This window comes from Ovis aries, chromosome 16 (assembly GCF_016772045.2).
Source record: "Ovis aries strain OAR_USU_Benz2616 breed Rambouillet chromosome 16, ARS-UI_Ramb_v3.0, whole genome shotgun sequence".
NCBI classification, from domain to species: domain Eukaryota; kingdom Metazoa; phylum Chordata; class Mammalia; order Artiodactyla; family Bovidae; genus Ovis; species Ovis aries.
This window is the reverse complement of record NC_056069.1, coordinates 38,630,184-38,649,885: the sequence shown is the minus strand read 5'-3', so window position 1 is coordinate 38,649,885 and position 19,702 is coordinate 38,630,184. Positions and strand designations below refer to the sequence as shown.

At 39.0% G+C, this 19,702-nt stretch overlaps 1 protein-coding gene across 12 annotated transcripts in view; it reads left to right on the top strand.

Moving 5' to 3' along the window:
• SPEF2 (sperm flagellar 2) overlaps window positions 1-19,702 on the top strand; it is a 201,707-nt gene that overhangs the window by 70,282 nt on the left and 111,723 nt on the right. For all 12 annotated transcript variants that reach the window (XR_003591923.3, XR_009596799.1, XR_009596798.1 and 9 more), the window contains 6 exons: window positions 1,850-1,898; window positions 3,472-3,533; window positions 5,892-5,995; window positions 9,398-9,654; window positions 14,542-14,650; window positions 16,476-16,633. Coding sequence is in view for 7 of the 12 variants with exons in the window: in XM_027980125.3 (XP_027835926.2) it covers window positions 1,850-1,898; window positions 3,472-3,533; window positions 5,892-5,995; window positions 9,398-9,654; window positions 14,542-14,650; window positions 16,476-16,633 (739 nt within the window). In the remaining 5 variants the exon portion in view is untranslated. The remainder of the gene's footprint in view (window positions 1-1,849; window positions 1,899-3,471; window positions 3,534-5,891; window positions 5,996-9,397; window positions 9,655-14,541; window positions 14,651-16,475; window positions 16,634-19,702) is intronic.

Genomic DNA, 19,702 nt, shown 5'->3' with positions numbered 1-19,702 from the left:
TTAAGTTTTATGGGCCCAGAGGCAACATCAAGGATATATTACATGGGTACTTACATAACAAGAGAAAATTTCAACCCCCATCCCTACTGCCCTAATACATACAAACACACACATATTATTACCTAGGTGGGCCATCCAGTATGGTGGGATAGACTTGAGTTCAGGCATTCTCCTGAAGAAAGAGCCACTGGTTGGTAAGGGGGTTCATTCAGTCGCTAAGTCATGTCCAACTCTTTGCAACCCCGTGGACTACAACATGCCAGGTTCCTCTGTCCTCTGCCATTTCCTGGAGTTTGCTCAAATTCATGTCCATTTGTAAGGTAAGGGGGTGGAAGGCTCAACTGTAAGGGCTTGGAGAGGGGTGAGATGTTGGCGTTTTGGGAAAGTTCACGAAGTGATCGGCTCTCAGAGTAGAATTCCACTACGGAAAGCTTGGCAGTGACCAGCAGCAAGTCCCCATCTTCTAGATGCAGCCCAGTGCCAGTCCTGGGCAGCAGCCAAGGAAGGTGTTGGAGAGGAGCAGACAGATGGCAAGGGGGATGCTTTGCAGTGCTATCCCCTGGAGAGATGCTTATGGACTGTGTATAAACAACCAGCCTATTTTGCCCCAGGGATCGTAGTTTGCAGACCTCTGATTAGACTAATATATCTCAGTTTTGGGGGTAGCTGGTAGGGGAAGATCTCTTATGGTTTACTTGCATTACTGTTTCCATCAGTGTTGCGTCTTGCTTATTACGTAAAGATTCTGGGGCAGGAACTTGGAGAGTATGGCCCCACGTTGAGAATTAGGATGTGATCTTGTTATTGTTCATTCGCTAAGTCATGTCTGACTCTTTGTGACCCCATGGACTGCAGCATGCCAGGCTTCCCTGTCCTTAACCATCTCCCAGCGTTTGCTCAAACTCAAATCCATTGAGTTGATGATGCCATCCAACCATCTCATCCTCTGTTGTCCCCTTCTCCTGCCTTCAATCTTTCCCAGTATCAGGGTCTTTTCCAATGAGTTGGCTCTTTGCCATCAGGTGGCCAAACTATCAGAGCTTCAGTTTCAGCATCAGTCCTTTCAGTGAATATTCAGACTTTATTTCCTTTAGGATTAACTGGTTTGAACTCCTTGCTGTCCAAGGGAGTCTCAAGAGTCTTCTCCAGTGCCAGATATAGTCTAATCTGCTCTTTTAAAGGGAAACAGTAGCAGTTCTAAACATGAATTGATTCGTTTGGCATCAGAGGCTTGTTGGTTAGGCTTTGAGGAATCCCAGATTCTAAATCCACTATTCTTTTCCCTACCTTATGCTGTCTCTGAATAAATTAACAGAGACTCTAATCCAGGTCATTTGCATGAGCTGCAAGGAAAATGCCATTTAACCATGATTCTGAAAATAACTGGGAGGGTTTTTCTTCATTGTGGGCTGCCTCTTCTTCTGTGTTGTGGTACTCTATATTCTAACTGATGAGGTAATAGATAATGTACATATTTTTCTTTATTTCCATTATGGCTATGACTGACCCCTCTAGGTCTGATCTTTCTAAGGTGGTTTTCCACAAACTCTACCTCTTTCTCAGCTCCCATTATCCTTTCCAAATGGCAGTTGTATATTTTACATAGAAACTGAAGACCAGCTGAAAGACAGATTATACCACGGGTTACTATGTGTTTCTCTAAGTACAATTATCATCAAACTGTGTTCATTTCTAGAACTCATTCAGTTCTTCCTAATATCATTAATGTTTTAGATTAATGAGTCTATGGTTGTAAACCTTACTTATAGAAGTAAAATCAAGAATGTTATTAAAATCTGACAATGTTAAAATCTCTCCGTGTGTGCCGGCATGTACTTTCTCCCCAAAGGACGTGCAAGATGAAGCACTACCAGAAAGAGAAGATAAAACCAGACTTGGTAAGTAAGATAGCAAAATAAATCATCCATCATTTACATAAGTGAGACTAATAGTAGGAGCACATGGATGTGAGCACAAACAAACTTTCAGGACAAGAGAGGAGAGATGGGGAGGGTTACACAGTTGTCTAAGTGGTCACAAGACAGAGAGAACAAGATCAACACAGCTGTCCCTAACCACTGTCTGCCACTGGCAATAAGAGATGACAATTTCAAAGGAATCTTTTCACATCCCTTCAAGTAGTTGCTCAGTTTTGTTGTGGTTTTGAAAACAGCCAGGCTAAATCATCATCACTCTTCCTGGCTTTGCAGGGAGACAGTAGTTACTGTTTCTTCTCACCTATGCAGGTGGGCGTGTACCACTGTGCTGTCTGCACGCAGCTGCTTTTGTTCACTGTGGTGAGGGAGGCTGTGGCTCTGTCTCATCCACCCACCTCAACAGTGGTTCCTCAGATATTATAAAAGTTAACGCTTATTCTCAGCCTTGTGCAAAGCAAATAGAACCAAGCTTTTCAAACCCAACAAAACATTATCTTCCTTGGGATCTGGGCTTCAGTCCTACAGATCCTTGGTAAAACCATTGAAGAAAAACAATTTTAAATCTTGACTATGTTTTCTATTTGTGCTAGTTAAGGCTTTACCATATTTAATCATTGCATAAAGTTTGGTTCCTCCTGTCCCATCACCACTGGAGAAGGAAATGGCAACCCACTCCAGTATTCTTGTCTGGAGAATCCCATGGACAGAGGAGCCTGGTTGTCTACAGTCCAGGGGGTCGCAAAGAGTAGGACACGACTGAGTGACTAAGCACAGTACCATCACCTTAATGTCCATCAACCTTGGACAACATGCATGTTTATTATGAGCAGGCAGTTCTGCCAGAGAGGCCAAGTTTCCTGTCTTTTAAAAAAATATAAGCTGTCCCTTGTTTCAGTTATTTGTTTCTTACATGATAATTCTAATTGATTTTTAAACTATCGTTAAGTATTTTATGGCATTCTATTATGAAAGTCCAGTAACTTATAAAAAGACTTTGAAAACTAATTTTTTACATACAATTGGACTAAACTCTCTGACTTCTAGAATTTTCCACCTTCAGACATGTTTATTACCTATAATTTGATAGCCCAGGAAAGAAATGTGAACGTGAAAATCACTTAGTCGTGTCCAGCTCTTTGCGACCTCATGGACTGTAGCCTGCCAGGCTCCTCTGTCTGTGGGATTCTCCAGGGAAGAATACAGGAAAAGTGAAGATACAGTTAACTAGTTATATTTTTGGCTTGTTTTCCAAGAAGAGAAACTGTACTAAAGTATTTCTAATGACATTGTTATGAGTGAGCCACACTGGAGGAAAACAAGTAGAAAACATGGAGCCACACAGTGGCCAGGATTTAATGTTGTGAAATGAAGGTAGATGCCACGCTGGGCTGCTGCTTTCACTTCCTTCCTCTGCGTATCTCAGACACAGCTGAGTCCAATAACCCGCAGGTCCAAAACCACAGATGGTCAAATACTAACATGGCTGTTAGTTGTCAGTACCGGAGTACGTTCTCATCACTTTTTCCATTCCTAGATACCGATGCTAGAAAAGCAGCAAAAGCTGAAGAAGTCGTAGCGAGTGATAGTTTCTCTGAAGTAAGTACTATAATCTAATTTTGGCTACTAGCATATTGAAATGTGCTGTGATTCATAGCCTTTCTGTAGCATTTTCATCTTCATATGAAATAGCAATGTGCTCCTCTTTGGCTTAAACCTGATGATGAAATACTAAACCTGAGTTTATTTGATATTTTTTATATCTTTATATAGTTTGTATCTAAAGCAGTGGAAATTGCTTTCAGTTGTGCCGGTAAGAAAGTAAACACATGCTTTTAAAAATTTTAGACTTATACCAAATTTATATTGATGTGTTTTTCTTTACCACTTAATTTATTATTTTTATTTCTTTCACAATCTCTTTATCTTTAAATTTTTTCCAGGATTTACCCTTAGACTTATTGGTGACTGTGCAGAATTTTTCATTAATCCCTGAAAAAATGTTTACAACAATTTGCCAACTATTGCTTTTAATGAAAACTAATATTTCCATATATAGGATTGCTTTACTGTATATGGAAATAGAATGGTCAAATAGAATGGTCACATTAATCAAGTGGGATTTTATTAAATATAATTAAAGTAAATAAATAAAAGTATATCTTTTAATTTATTGTTTTTTCCCCCAAGGAAATCAATTTTATAATATTTTAGATTTCAAAACTGCTTTAAGATAGAAAAAGTTTTGGAAGAATATACACCAAGCTATAAACATGATGACATATAGGGAGAAAAATGAGTTTGGAGAAAATGATCAAAAGGGGCTTATAACTTTTTCTCTGTATTTTTGAAATATAAATTAGCATAAAGGCTAAATATACTTTTATATTTACATTTATTGAGTTACAAATCTCCTGCACTCCATATTCAATTCAGTTCTAAGGGCATACTTTGTTCCATGTATTGTTATAATCTGAGGGGGAGTGTATATCAGTGAACAAAAGTGACAGGGTTCCCAAGCTTTAAGGAATTTACAGTCTAAAAGAGAGGGACCATAAACTCATATGTAAATGATTTTATATGAACAGAAAAGAAAAGGAAAAGTAGAGTAAGGGAGATCGCTTTGAGAGAGTGATGTTTAAACAGATTGAAAGAAGATTGACAGAATCACCACTGGCTCTGAGGAACCATTTCAGGTCTCCAGAAGAGCTGAATGATGGCCTTGAGGCAGAAAGGTGCTTGTGCAGCAAGGCAGGGGAAGAGAAGCGAGGAGGTTAGAGAGATGAGCAGGAAGGGAGAGGAATCAGGTCAGCCAGGGTCATGGAGGCCATGATGAGGACATTGAGAGTACAGGGGAGCCTTTGCAGGGTTTAAATAGAGACATCCCCGATGGCTCAGCAGGTAAAGAATCTGCCTGCAATGCAGGAGACACAAGAGATACGGTTTCAGTCCCTAGACTGGAAAGGGACTGGAATAGGAAACGTCAACCCATTCTAGTATTCTTGCCTGGGAAATCCCATGGACAGAGGAGCCTGGTGGGCTATAGTCCATGCGGTTGCAAAGAGTTGAACACACTAGCACATAGTACCATTTGACTCATAAAATGCTCACTCTAGTGGCTGAGTTCAGAATAGACGCTTGGGATGTTCTGTTCATATAACAATATAAATGCTGGAAAAAATAGAAAAGCTAATTATCTGAGGGCCAAAATCAGGTATCAAAAAAGCAAACAGTATTATTCAGCCATAGAAAAGAATGAAATAATGCCATTTGCAACAACATGGGAAGACCTAGAGATTATCATAATAGGTGAGGTAAGTCAGAGAAAGACAAATATTATATTCTATCAAATGAATTTATATATAAAACAGAAACAACTTGCAGACTTAGAAAACAAACTTATGGTTGCCAGAGAGGAGGATAGGGGAGGGATAATGTGGGAGTATGGGATTAACAGATGTATGCTACTGTATATAAAGTAAACAACAAAGATTTACTGTGTAGAATAGAGAACTATATTTAACATCTTATAATAAACTATAACGGAAAAGGCAGAAATATATCAGATTTGACCATTGATAGAAGAGAACTTCAGTGGGCAAAAGTCAGGCTTGCACAGGTCACCCCAGGAGGCATGCTCCCTCTTCGTGGCATGAGTGACTAGAACTCAAGCCAAAAGCCTCAATCTTTTTGATTTAACATGTTAGAGGATGAAATCTGGGGACGCCAGAGCAGCTAAGTATTAAAGAGGAAGATCTTGTAAAGGAGGGAGCTAGAGGAGGAACTCCCTAATCTGTATATACATTTTCCTTAACTGCTTGCTGGATTCCAGAATTGTACTAAAGGATCAATGTATTCACCAGAGGACATGACCATTTAATTTTTTTTCCCCTCCAGATATTTAGAATCTGACTTTTAAATGAGCTCTTCCCTACCATTCCTTGTTTATTTTCACAGCTCACTGTGCGTGCTCAGCTTGGTGCAAAATCAGAAATGCTGCTGAAGAAAGGAAAGAGCATATCTGATATATTGCTAGTCAGCATCATGGTAAATGCCATTAAGTATGTATCTATGGACCACAATTTCTTTCTTATGTCTATTTAATATATTAGCAGGTAGAGCTTTATAAAGAATAATGTAGAAGTCATTTTAATTTTTAATATCTAATGAATACATACAGAAAGAAAAAGATGTATCTTGTGATTTTCATGTCTGTATTTCACTTTCCTCCCTTTTTCAAACTTGACTTCACTCACCCAGACCGGAATTCAAGTTAGGTTCTCTTCTCTTTTTTTTTTTGGCTGTGCTGAGTCTTCCTTGTGATTCTTGGTCTTAGTTACCCCAGGGTATGTGAGATCTTAGTTCCCTGAACAGGGATGGAACCCATGTGTCCTGCATTGGGAGGCAGATTCTCAACCACTGGACCATCAGGGAAGTCCCAAGTTCTATTCTGTATGGGGAATTCAAGGAGAAATTAGACAATTGGAAAAGCCACAGGACAGGTTTGGGAGAGGAGAAACCCTCACTATATGGCTTTGGGCCAAAGTGCTTCCTCATTTTGTGTTTCTGGAGGAGAGAGTGACCCCAGGGGTCCAAAGGCCAGGCAGCATAAGGTAGGAAGGCAAGGAGAAAGTAGAGGTTGCACAGGCAAGGAATAGCATATGCATAGCACAGAGGTGATGTGTGATAGGGTAAAGAAAAAATTTAAATAGGCTATAATTTTATGATTCCTCCTTCCTAAGAAAAAAAGGATTTTTGTCAGCCCTCCTTTACAATTGAGAAAAGAGAGAAATTTCAAAAAGCCATAGGGTCTCGGTTAATTAATTCATGCAATAAAGAAATGAGGCAGAGCAGGATGGAAAAAGAAATAAAAAAGGCTCTTGTGAAAGACCTTTGCAACCCCTCACCCATCAAGTGGGTGAGGGGTTGGGGGCTGTGCTGCTTGGGAAACATTATGACCAGGAGAATGAGGACAGGAGGCTTTGGAGAATTTTTCCTGGGCATCTGCAATGGACTCTCCCTTTCGAGTTTCCTTAAGAGGCTTCATTCAAGGTTTAAGTTGCCTCTCAGTGGTGGTATATCTTGGACTGATTGCTTTTTTGAAGAAACTTGGCCACAGTTGGCCATTCCCAAAGCTGGAAGGGATCTCATTCTAACAGTTGCAGCATTTTTCAAAACCTGGAATAAAACATGTTTTAGCCATGGTATTCATCATTCAAAGAAAATTGTGAATGAAGAGCATCAGCTCTAAAATGGATCTTACCTTTGGTTTCCGTGGAGTTGGACTGTCTACACCCCACCCTCACAACTCTGCTACCTTCTCATTACCACCCTCCCCTCTGCCCCTGAGACACGTTCAGAGACCTGCCATCAGCCTGAGAGCCTTCCATTTAGTTCGAGTGCATCCTTCTTCGATGAGGAAAGGAAGGCCTGGCAGTTCAGTTGGGCAGTCCAGTCACATGTCTGGTTAGTGGCATAGCCAAAGCGGAAGTCTCCTCATTCCCTGTCATCTCGTGTCCTCATACTACGGCCTGACAAGCATGGCCTTGGCCGCCTCCTCCCCTTGAAGTAACTCCTGAGACAGGAGGTGGGAGAAGGTTCCTCAGATCTGGTAAAATGCTCAAGAAGTTTCTTCTCCTCAGACTGAGGCCAATGAATTAACAATCCCATTCTCTGCAGAATGCTTACCATGCTCTGAAGAAGCCATAAAAGCAAAAAGCAGGCTTTCCTTGCCCTTCATAGCCTAATAGGAGTAATAGAAGCAGTGACCTGAAGGCAGCTTAATACTGTGGAAAGATCACTAGATTTGGGATCACTTGCAGTTTTGTGACTTTGAACAAGTAATTAATTAAAGCTCTCTGAACTTGAGTTTTCCCATTCCTTTCTTGCCACACTGTCACCAAAACAAACAAACCGGCACCAAAACACACTTCCAAACCTTTAGAAAGGGAATTCTAAGTGTTTAAATGAGTTATAATGGAGAAAGAAATGAAATTATAATTTTTCACCCAAAAGTCAAAGTCTTAATTTACATAATTTAAGGATTTTGCAAGAGCAAACTTGAAGTTGTGTTCCAATTTAAAGAACTAAAATAATAGTTTTTGGAGCACCTATTCTCTTTAAAGGATATGACACTGAATGCAAAAACTGAAGAAGGGATCCTTACATTTCAGCAACTTAGAATTTAATTGAGATAAAGAAGATTCACTTGAATTTTTCTAAGTCAAGAAACGTAAGAGTTAACCAATTGTGTGAGGAAGTGAACAAGAATCCAAAGGAGTTCAAAGCAGGCTGTTATGACTCCACGCTGGATTGGGTGGGGTAGGAAGAACTTTCCAGGTTGGCGATGTGAGTTCCCACCATATGCTAAATTCTGTGCTGAGTTCTTAAAATGTATTATTTCAGTTCATCCTCACCAGCATCCTGTGAGGTATGTTATGTTATCCTGCTGTATAAAGGAGGAAATTAATGTTCTAAAGACGAACACCCTATGAACGCAGCTAGAAAGTACTATTTATATTCATGTAACAGTGAGGAGTTGGAGAAGACTCTTGAGAGTCCCTTGGACTGCAAGGAGATCCAACCAGTCCATTCTGAAGGAGATCAGCCCTGGCCTGGGATATCTTTGGAAGGAATGATGCTAAAGCTGAAACTCCAGTACTTTGGCCACCTCATGCGAAGAGTTGACTCATTGGAAAAGACTTTGATGCTGGGAGGGATTGGGGGCAGGAGGAGAAGGGGACGACAGGGGATGAGATGGCTGGATGGCATCACTGACTCGATGGACGTGAGTCTGAGTGAACTCCGGGAGTTGGTGATGGACAGGGAGGCCTGGCATGCTGCGATTCATGGGGTCGCAAAGAGTCGGACACGACTGAGCGACTGAACTGAACTGAACTGAACAGTGAGGAGATTGGTGTGTCCAAAGTGAATGGTTCAAAACTGTGAGAGAGAAGTTATAGGGGAGCAAGTTATGGCTAGTTCATTTTAAACACCACATTGTGGCTTCTGGAATAGATTTGGAGGGCAGCAGGGATCCACAGAGGGATTTTGAGCAAGGCAGTGTTTGTGGTACAATAGGAAGCCTAATGTCTGTGTGTGCATGCTAAGTTGCTCCAGTCGTGTCCAACTCTTTGCAACCCTATGGCCTGTAGCCCACCAGGCTCCTCTGTCTGGGATTCTCCAGGCAAGAATACTGGAGTAGGTTGCCATGCCCTCCTCCAGGTAACTTTCCCAACCCAGGGATGGAACCCAAGTCTCCTGTGGCTCCTGCATTGGCAGGCAGATGCTTTACCTTCTGCACCACCAGCAAGCCCAATTTCGGCCATAAAGAAGTAAAATTCATGCAGAAAGAGGTTACTATGGAGTTGAAAGAAAGATAAAGGCAAGATTCATTGTGTTATTATTTCTAAAGGGATTTGTATCTATCAAACTATTAATTATTTGTCCTTTCTTTAATTTAGTCAGATACCTATGTATAAAGGCTGGATCCTGGATGGCTTTCCAATGACATTAAACCAAGCAAAACTTCTGGAGGAAGCACTCACAGGCTACAACAGAAACCTCATAGAACTGGAGGGAAAGAAATCACAAACATCCACATTAGCTGTTGACCCTACAGCTTCCAAAGAAGTGCCTCTTCCCCCTTCTGCATTTGATTTTGTCATGTTATTAGACATTTCAGATAATTCCTCACTGAATCGCATGAATGACATCATGGGTAAGCTGGACACCTTTCTAAAAATGTCTTTTTATGTAATTCAGAGTTCTTTACTTTTCTCTGAAATGGTAAGTATTCCCGTTTACAATTGTAAGTGGATAATAAAGAATCCATTTCAGACTTCCAAAGAATTACCTAGCACAGCTTAGTTGCCTCCTGCTCTGTCTGAATTCAGCACTCTAGCCCAAACCTGAAGCTAGTAGAGAATTCCATGGTGACCGCAAGCATCTCATTCAACCCTTCCATCAGCTTGTCAGCTCCCCTGGCCCTGAGGTGCCCTCTTTGAGACTTGCATGAATGAAGGAGCGTCTCATGGCTACTTAGTATATCTTGGTGTGTTACTCTAGTGAAGTTCATGAACCACATTGGGGCTACAAGCAAGGATTTCTAACATCCTTCCCTTAAATTGTGTATTAACTGAGGAGCAGTTATCAGTTGACTGAAGTCCTTACATCATGAGGTCAAATAGTCTTGCCAAGATTCATGGTTTAACTACTTTCCATTGTTGAGATGAAAATATCACTTTATTCCATAAATTAAGTAGTTATGAATAAAAGCACACATTCTTAGCTTTGCAGGTTATTAGGCATTTGACCTTTGGAAAGCTAATTCTTTCTTTCTTCTAAACCTCCATCTCACACTATATATAATAGAATGGCTCATTGCATTATTACTGGATAATTCAAGGAAAACTGTTTCATTACTCACACTTCTGACACCAAAGGTGTATGGGTTTTCCATACCACCCAGTTCTTCAGTTCTTAATAAACACCAAGTGGGTGTCCTAGAATTTAATTCAATCCTAGCAGTAACTTCCCAGAGTTGTCACAGATTTTCACAGTTGGCTCAGTCCCACAAGACTTCTTCCCACTTCAGATGTCTGCCTCAATGCAGTGAATCCCCAGGTTAGCCACGCTTCTGTCTGACTTGACTATAAATTAGGGGTTTCCATGACCCCTCCTCAGGTCTGATAGATTATCTATAATTATCTGTAATGACTCACAGAACGCAGGGAAGCACTCTACTTACTATTACTGTTTTGTTGTAAAGACTGACATAGAAGATACAAGTGAACAGCCAGTTGAAGGGGTACACAGGGCAGAGTCTGGAGGAATTCCAAGCTCAGGCCTTTCCCCCGTGGAGCCTGGTGTGTGACACACGCCTGGCACATGGATGCATTCACCAACCCACAAGCTCTCTGAACCCCTTCTTTAGAGTTTTTATGGGAGTTCCATTATGTAGGTATGACTGACTATATAGTTGAGCATTGGTGATCAGCCTCTAGCTTCTTCCCATCCCTAGAAACCAGGGGCTAGGACTGAAAGTTCCACTCTGTGGTCAGCTGGTTGCGCAGGCAGAAGGGCTCCACCCTCCCAAGAGTCACCTCTTTGGCATAAACACAGATAAGGTTGAAAGAGGCTTATTATGAATAATGATAATATAAAAACCCTCCTCTTACCACTATAGGAAATTACAAGGGTTTTCAAAGCTCTGCGTCAGGAGACAAAATCCAAATATACATTTCTTATTGTCTCACATATATTAAATGAGATAAATGTTAAACACTTAGTATAGAATCTGGTACATGCATCAGGAACAATAGTAGCAAGACATCAGGAAATGCATCAGGAAAAACAGTGGAAGACTTTGAAATGAACAAAAAATTATTGGATATTCTTTCAATAGAAGACTGAGTATTGTCTATGGGACCCTTTGGAGTATTTGGTTTCGTAGGATTCTGTACCTTTCACTGGCTTAACTCATCTCTTCTATAACCATAAATTGTAGAAAATTGATGTTAATTCAAATTATTCTTGTGCATAGACATACAAATGAATTTTATTCAATTAAGATAGTTAATTTCTACATGCTGAAAAAGATAATTTCAAGTATGACATTGTTCTATACATAGTAACCAGTTTTTTCATCTATTACCATCTATTTTATCATTCCTGTCTGTGAATATGTCCCTTATGCAAATTTTCATTTGAACTAGTTGTAATATCTTGCTGATTCCCTCATTAATTAAAGAATTAGATGATGTTATTGTACATTGTATATGTACAATATATTTGCTGTTACAACTAATATAATGACATTTGTGGCTAAGAGAGACTTAGGGAATCATTTCCTCCTATATTTATAGGTGGACATTTAAAGCATGAGCACTTGACTCTTCCTTATTTTGAGTTTGTATAGTTTTGAGATCTTCCTTTCACTGTTTATTTAAATAAAAGGACAAAACCATTAGATACTACTTCAGCTCTTGAGCACAGTACTTTATATTGAATGCTGTCCATCGAATTTCAAAAGGGAGAATTTACTACTGTCCATACAAAGAAGTAGGGGCTGTACTGACAGTAGTGATGATTGTTCAGCTAACTTCCTATTCTTGTTCAAGGATATCTGAGGATAGGTGAAGAATACTGCCAATCCATGGCTGTTTATTGGCAGAACAGAGCCTACAACTCAAAGCAATCCAACTTGCTTTCAAGATATGATAAGGGCTGAGAATGTTTATTTCTTGATCTTGGTGCTATTTATCCTATTTTCAGTTTGGGAAGCCACTGAGCTGTATATTCACGTATGCATGCTTTCAGGAAGGTATAGTTCAATAAGCAGTTTGAAAATTTAAAAAGAAATTCAGAACTTGGAGTGAGATAACTGGAATCAAATGCTTTTTCTTTCATTTATAAACTATACCATTTGGGGCCAATTTTAGAATCACAATCCTACTTTACAAGTTTTGTTGTGGATATAAAATAATGTACTACAGTCTTCCCTTAGTATTCACAGGGGATTAATTCCAGAACCCATTTGGATACCAAGAGGAGGGCATGGCAACCCACTCCAATATTCCTGCCTGGAGAATTCCCATGGACAGAGGAGTCTGGCAGGCTACGGTCCATGGGGTTGCAAACAAACACAACTGAGCGACCAAAATCCAAGGATGCACAAGTCCCTTATATAAAATCATATGAGACTTGCATATAACCTATGCACATCCTCCTGTATACTTTAAATCATCTCTAGATTACTTATAATACCTAATACAATGTGACTGCTATATAGTTGCCACACCTGGAAGAATATAGTTTTGCTTTTGGGCCCTTTCTGGAATTATTATTCCAAATATTTTCAATCTGTTGTTGGTTGACTCCACTGATATGGAGGGCTGACTGTATGTGTAAAAACATTTAAGAACTGTGTGCTAAATTTTACCTATAAATCAAGTAAGACAAAGACTGAAGCATTTCCATTGGGTTGATGTCTTTGATAACCAGAAGGAGAGCTGTTTCAATGGAGTGGGTGACAGGAAAGGATGGATTGCTATGGAACGGAATGTGAATGGGGGTGGGGAGGTGGAGAGTGTGAGTAAAGATACCTCTCAAGAAACTTGTCTCTGAACAAAAGGAAAGAACTATGGAAACAGGATATTTTTATCATTATTGTTTTAGTATTCCTTTTCTCTCTCCCTCTGTCTCTCTTTCTCATCTCTGTCTCTCTCCCCCTCACACCCTGTTTTAGGAAAGGGTACACTTATATGAAAGAGCTCAGCTGATTTTTGAGCCAGATAGTCAGTGAGGTTACAAGTCAAAAAGAGATGGATATCATCTAAGGCTGATGCAGCAGAAAGATATAAACTGAAGTTGTCAGATGAGGGAGAGAAGTTGAAATGTTCAACCGTGCAACTCAGGTTTGCTAAAATAATAAAATCAAGTCAGGATAGTGCTTGTCAATTTGGGGAAAATGCTGTACAAATTTATGGGGATGGGTCATAGAGATTCATCAACTATAGAGGAGTGCTGGCAAGACAAATGATAAGGGTACAGATCATTAATATTGTAGAGATGGGGCCGTTCCAGAGGTGGAGCCCTTCAAGGTGATCAGAAAATCCAAGATGTGGCCATGTTAGTGAAATGGAGAGAAGAGGAAGGGGCCAAAGCCTGGGTGCAATTTGGGAAGAGAAGAATGCTGATACATGTTCTGAAGTCCTTGACAAAATAAGCTATTGACCATGGGATGGTTCATGATCGTTCCCACAGTCTTTTTCCATCGCTCATTGTCATCAGCATCTTTGGGTTTTCTGAATAACCTAAAAGCATATTCTGTTTTCTGAACTAATTTCCTCTTTTTCTATCATGAATATAGATGGAGGACAATTGATTGCTGTATCCTGTGAGGGGCCTTCATCTTTTTGGGTGCTATTAATTTGCTCTTCAGTGTTCTCTTGCATTAACTGAGTAATCTAGCTCCTTTTTAATCTAGTTCAAGGCTTTCTTTCCCTCTTTATGATTTTCCATCTATACTGAATTCATAAGTATTCTGGACATTGTTTCTTAATCTTTGCTAGGACTCAATCAGAGGAGCTGAAATTGGTTTTGGCTTCAGTCTCCTGTGATATGTTCCTTTCTGTCTCTTCTACAGGGAAAAATCATAAAGTCTAGAAAGATAAATTATTGTGTTCTAATATAATATTGACAAATAACTTGCATATTTGACTTTATGGCTACCCTGTTATTTCATTCTTAATTTTTACATCATGGTGTTGATTTTCTAATTGCTTCCTTGTTTGTTATTTATGACAAACCATCATTTTTCAGTACCTTCTCTTCATGGTCAATCCCAAGATGTTCTACCTTGAAACTAGAGCTCCTCTTAAATGTTGTATTTTACCTCCTTCTCCTAATTTCTAAGGGAAATTTGAATTCTGACCCCAAAACTATACTTTACTTTTTCAATATTTTGTTAAACATTTTAATTAATATTGAGCCAAAGAGGAGGACCATATTCATTTGGCTTTTTTGTATCAGTATATTTTGGCAGTGCTACTGCAACTTTGACTGGTGTAGCAGATTGTCTAATTAAGTAATTTCAATATCATAGCTAAAGCATTTTCAAGTGAAGCTCCTCGTGAAGATATCAATCAGCGTGTAGCTGCTAAAAACAAAGATACAGATGAGGACCAGAATTTAAGAGATCAAATACAGCACAGGTTAGTTTAAAACTCATTGTCTTCTTGTTTCTTGCCCTGTGAACAAACTGGCAACTAGTCAATTTAGAATCATCAGATCTAGGGGGAAGATGTATTTCCTAGCGTTCACTGTTTTATAGGTAAAACAAAACTAAGTAGCGTTGATATTGAGTGAAATATTTATGTGCTAGCTTTTATATTCAGAGTATAAGTCATCAAAGTCACAGTAAAAAAGAATTAAATCAAGCAACATTTCCCTTTATGGCTACATGAACTTACAGGTTCATTAGACGGAATCCTAATTCAGCCCTCTTTCAACAAATGCCAATGAAGATCTTGGAATTCGAAAGATCTAGGCATCAGAGTATAGAGTGTAGTTCTAAAACTAAAATGAAATAATGCGTAATAAGCATTCTTTTGGTTGTATGCAGTTTGCTCATTGGAAAAGAAAAATTAGACAAAGTTAAATAATGTTTTGAAAACTTGAGAACTCTGAAAACATGAGTTGAGGCAACAAAGAGGAATTTGATTCATGAGGCCTATCTACTCTCAGAGGACAAAACTCATTCCACGAGTATGTTTGAGTAAAGCCAATTTGCATGGACAGAGGAGTCTGGCAGGCTATAGTCCATGGGGTTACAAGAGTCAGGCATGACTTAGTGACTGACTAAGCCACCACCACCATCGACACTTACTCAAGGGTCTCTTGAACTTCTCTAACTATGAAAAAGTAGATAACCTATGTGGCTCGGGCTATAGCTGCCAGCAGAAGGGCACTCAGTCTACTATGAGTACAGGTGATGTTTCCTTAGAACTTCATTTAGAAAACTAAACCCACATCAAAGGTTTCCTGAAATGGTAGAATTTCCAAATCTTCTCTTACTCTTCCCTATACCTCAAAACATATGGCTAGTTGGCATTAAATGATGTCTTCTTTATTTTTATTTTTTTTACATTTCAATAATCATTTTATTAGTTACAGAAGAATCTCTACTAGTATTTACATAGTGCAAAAAAGCTGTTGTTACCCTCTAAAATGTGATATAACAATCATCCTTCATACAGCAAAAGAACAAGATGAAAATCCCTTCACGTTATAATTCATAATAATTTTGCTAGCTTTTAATTAGAGCATTACAATTAAGACATTAAATTATAAATTCATGTGGTATATTTAGAAATTAAATTAGAAAAGAATACAAATCCTTTTAAAGTATGATGTGCCAACAAAGTTTAAATTTTTATCATTAATTAGGATTCAGATTTCAGATTAGGCAAACAATTTGGTTGATTCTGGGAAGTGTGTAAAGTTTGGAAGGAACAAGATAGGAAGAAGATAATAAATTACTTCATGAAAAATTTTTAAAAATCAAAAAAAGATAAACGGATAAGTTAATGTTCTACCTTGTTGGCACAACATACAGAAAATACTTAAATAACAGGTTTATTTTTAAGCAAACAGTAGTGAACTCCACATTCATTTTTTCAACTCTAACATAAAACTGTTCAATCCTAACACATTGTTGCTTTAATATATGTATAAAGAAGTATTACTGTTTGTAAAGCTGCTGTTTGCTTAAAAATGATGTCTTCTTTAAAGTGGATATATTTCATTGCCTGTAGACTTCTTAAAGTTGCTTTTTTCATATATGTTGGCAGCTGTTTTTTTCATCATGTACATCAGATAAATCATGCTTAATGTTACTCCAACATTTCAATCAGTATGTGATATTCATATGTGATATGTGATATATATTATATATTCAGTACATGATAGTCATATATTCAGTATGTGATATTCATATAATTCATGATATTATATTCATATAATATTTGGGTTTTGCAGAATTGTAGGCTTCCTGGACAACTGGCCTTCGTTGGAGCAGTGGTTTACAGAGCCAGAAAACATTTTGATAAAAATCAATGCTGAAGTAGATAAACAGTCATTGTTCCAAAAAGTAAAGGAAATGATTATGACTGAAATAATTAAAAAAGAAAATAAAGGTAATTACAATTCTTTTATAATTTTGAGTTTATGTAACAAAAATGTAATGTGTGGTTTTGATGAGCTTAGGAAGAAATGAAATGTTACCCTTTTGTTTATCAGTTATCACTGACAACTGTAATTTCTTGGTATAATAAAAAGTGGTCAAAATTATCAATATCACAAAGGTTCTAAAACTGCCTTGGTAGAATGCTTTCTTCCATCCCCAGATTTGTGACCTAACTACTACGATTTATCAGTGAACTGACACCGAAATAGTGCATAAGTGTAAGCTGCAATCACCTTGGGAAGCCAGGAGTTCAAATTTAGAAAGACAAGCTTCCACATCTAAATGTCCACGCCCCCAAAACATCCATGTGAAACTTTCAGACAAAGCAAATATGTTATATAAAAGGCTTAACATGTTATTTTGACAGTCAGAAATTAGGCTAAGAGGAGGAAGGTAACCACTAGAGTTGAGATTGAAAAGCAAAAACAAATTGAATCTAGGCTATAGCTTCAACAAGCCTGACCCAGACTTGCCTGAGAGTGTCGAGGAGTCTCCAGCAGAGGCATGGGTCAGTGGTGGCCTGCTGCTGGGTTGAGGGCAGTGAGTATAGCAGTACATGCATGGGATCTTTTGAAGGAGGTCACCATTATCTGCATTACCTCTACCATAGTTTGGCCCCAGGTAAATAGCAGGGAGGGAACACAGCTCCACCCATCAACAGAAAATCGGATTAATGATTTACTGAGCATGGCCTCCCCCATCAAAACAAGACCCAGTTTCCCCCTCAGTTAGTCTCTCCCATGAGGAAGCTTCCATAAGCCTCATATCCTTCTCCATCAAAGGGCAGACAGACTGAAAACCACAATAACAGAAAACTAACCAATTGATCACATGGACTACAGTCTTGTCTAACTCAATGAAACTATGAGCCACACCATGAAGGGCCACCCAAGACGAACGGGTCATGATGGAGAGTTATGACAAAAAGTGGTCCACAGAGAAGGGAATGGTAAACCAATTCAGAACCTCATGAACAGTATGAAAAGGCAAAAGATAGGACACTGAAAGATGAACTCCCCAGGTCAGTACATGCCCAATATGCTACTGGAGATCAGTGGAGAAATAACTCCAAAAAGAATGAAGAGATGGAGTGAAAGCAAAAACAAAACCCAGTTGTGGATGTGACTGGTGATGGAACCAAGGTCTGATGCTGTAAAGAGCAATATTGCATGGGAACTGGGATTGTTATGTGCATGTATCAAGGGAAACTGGAAGTGGTCAAACAGGAGATGGCAAGAGTGAATGTCAACATTTTAGGAATCAACAAACTAAAATGGACTGGAATGGGTGGATTTAAATCAGATTACCATTATATCTACTACTGTGGCAAGAATCCCTTAGAAGAAATGGAGTAGCCATCATAGTCAACAAAAGATTCCAAAATACAGTACTTGGATGCCATCTCAAAAATGACAGAATGATCTCTGTTCATTTCCAAGGCAAACCATTTAATATCACGGTAATCCAAGTCTATGCCCTGACCAGTAATGCTGAAGAAGCTGAAGTTGAACGATTCTATGAAGACCTACAAGACCTTCTAGAACTAACACCCCAAAAAGATGTCCTTTTCATTATAGGGGACTGGAATGCTAAAGTAGGAACTCAAGAAACATCTGGAGTAACAAGCAACTTTGGCCATGGCGTACAGAATGAAGCAGGGAAAAAGCTAACAGAGTTTTGCCAAGAGAACACACTGGTCACAGCAAACACCCTCTTCCAACAACACAAGAGAGGACTCTACACGTGGACATCACCAGATGGTCAATGCCGAAATCAGATTGATTATATTCTTTGCAGCCAAAGATGGAGAAGCTCTATACAGTCAGCAAAAACAAGACCAGGACCTGATTGTGGCTCAGATCATGAACTCCTTATTGCCAAATTCAGACTTAAATTGAAGAAAGTAGGGAAAATGACTAGGCCATTCAGGTATGACCTAAATCAAATCCCTTACAATTATACAGTGGAAATGAGAAATAGATTCAAGGGATTAGATCTGATAGACAGAGTACCTGATGAACTATGGACAGAAGTTCATGACATTGTACAGGAGACAGGGATCAACACCATCCCCAAGAAAAAGAAATGCAAAGAAGCAAAATGGCCATCTGAGGAGGCCTTACAAATAGCTGTGAAAAGAAGAGAAGTGAAAAGCAAAGGAAAAAAGGAAAGATATACCCATTTTGAATGCAGAGTTCCAAATAATAGCAAGGAGAGATAAGAAAGACTTCCTCAGTGATCAGTGCAAAGAAATAGAGGAAAACAATAGAGTGGGAAAGAATAGAGATCTCTTCAAGAAAATAAGAGATACCAAGGGGACATTTCATGCAAAGATGGGCTCAATAAAAGACAGAAATGGTATGGACATAACAGAAGCAGAAGATATTAAGAAGAGTTGATAAGAATACACAGAAGAACTATACAAAAAAGATCTTCATGACCCAGATAATCATGATGGTGTGATCACTCACCTAGAGCAAGACATCCTGGAATGTGAAGTCAAGTGGGCCTTAGAAAGCATCACTATGAACAAAGCTAGTGGAGGTGATGGAATTCCAGATAAACTATTTCAAATTTTAAAAGATGATGCTGTTAAAGTTCTGCACTCAATATGCCAGCAAATATGGAAGACTCAGCAGTGGCCATGGGACCAGAAAAGGTCAGTTTTCATTCCAATCCCAAAGAAAGGCAATGCCAAGGAATGCTCAAACTACCTCACAATTGTACTCATCTCACTTGCTAGTAAAGTAATGCTCAAAATTCTCCAAGCCAGTCTTCAACAGTATGTAAACCGTGAACTTCCAGATATTCAAATTGGTTTTAGAAAAGGCAGAGGAACCAGAGATCAAATTGCCAACATCCGCTGGATCATGGAAAAAGCAAGAGAGTTCCAGAAAAACATCTATTTCTGCTTTATTGACTATGCCAAAGCCTTTGATTGGATCACAACAAACTGTGGAAAATTCTGAAAGAGATAGGAATACCAGACCACCTGACCTGCCTCTTGAGAACTCTGCAT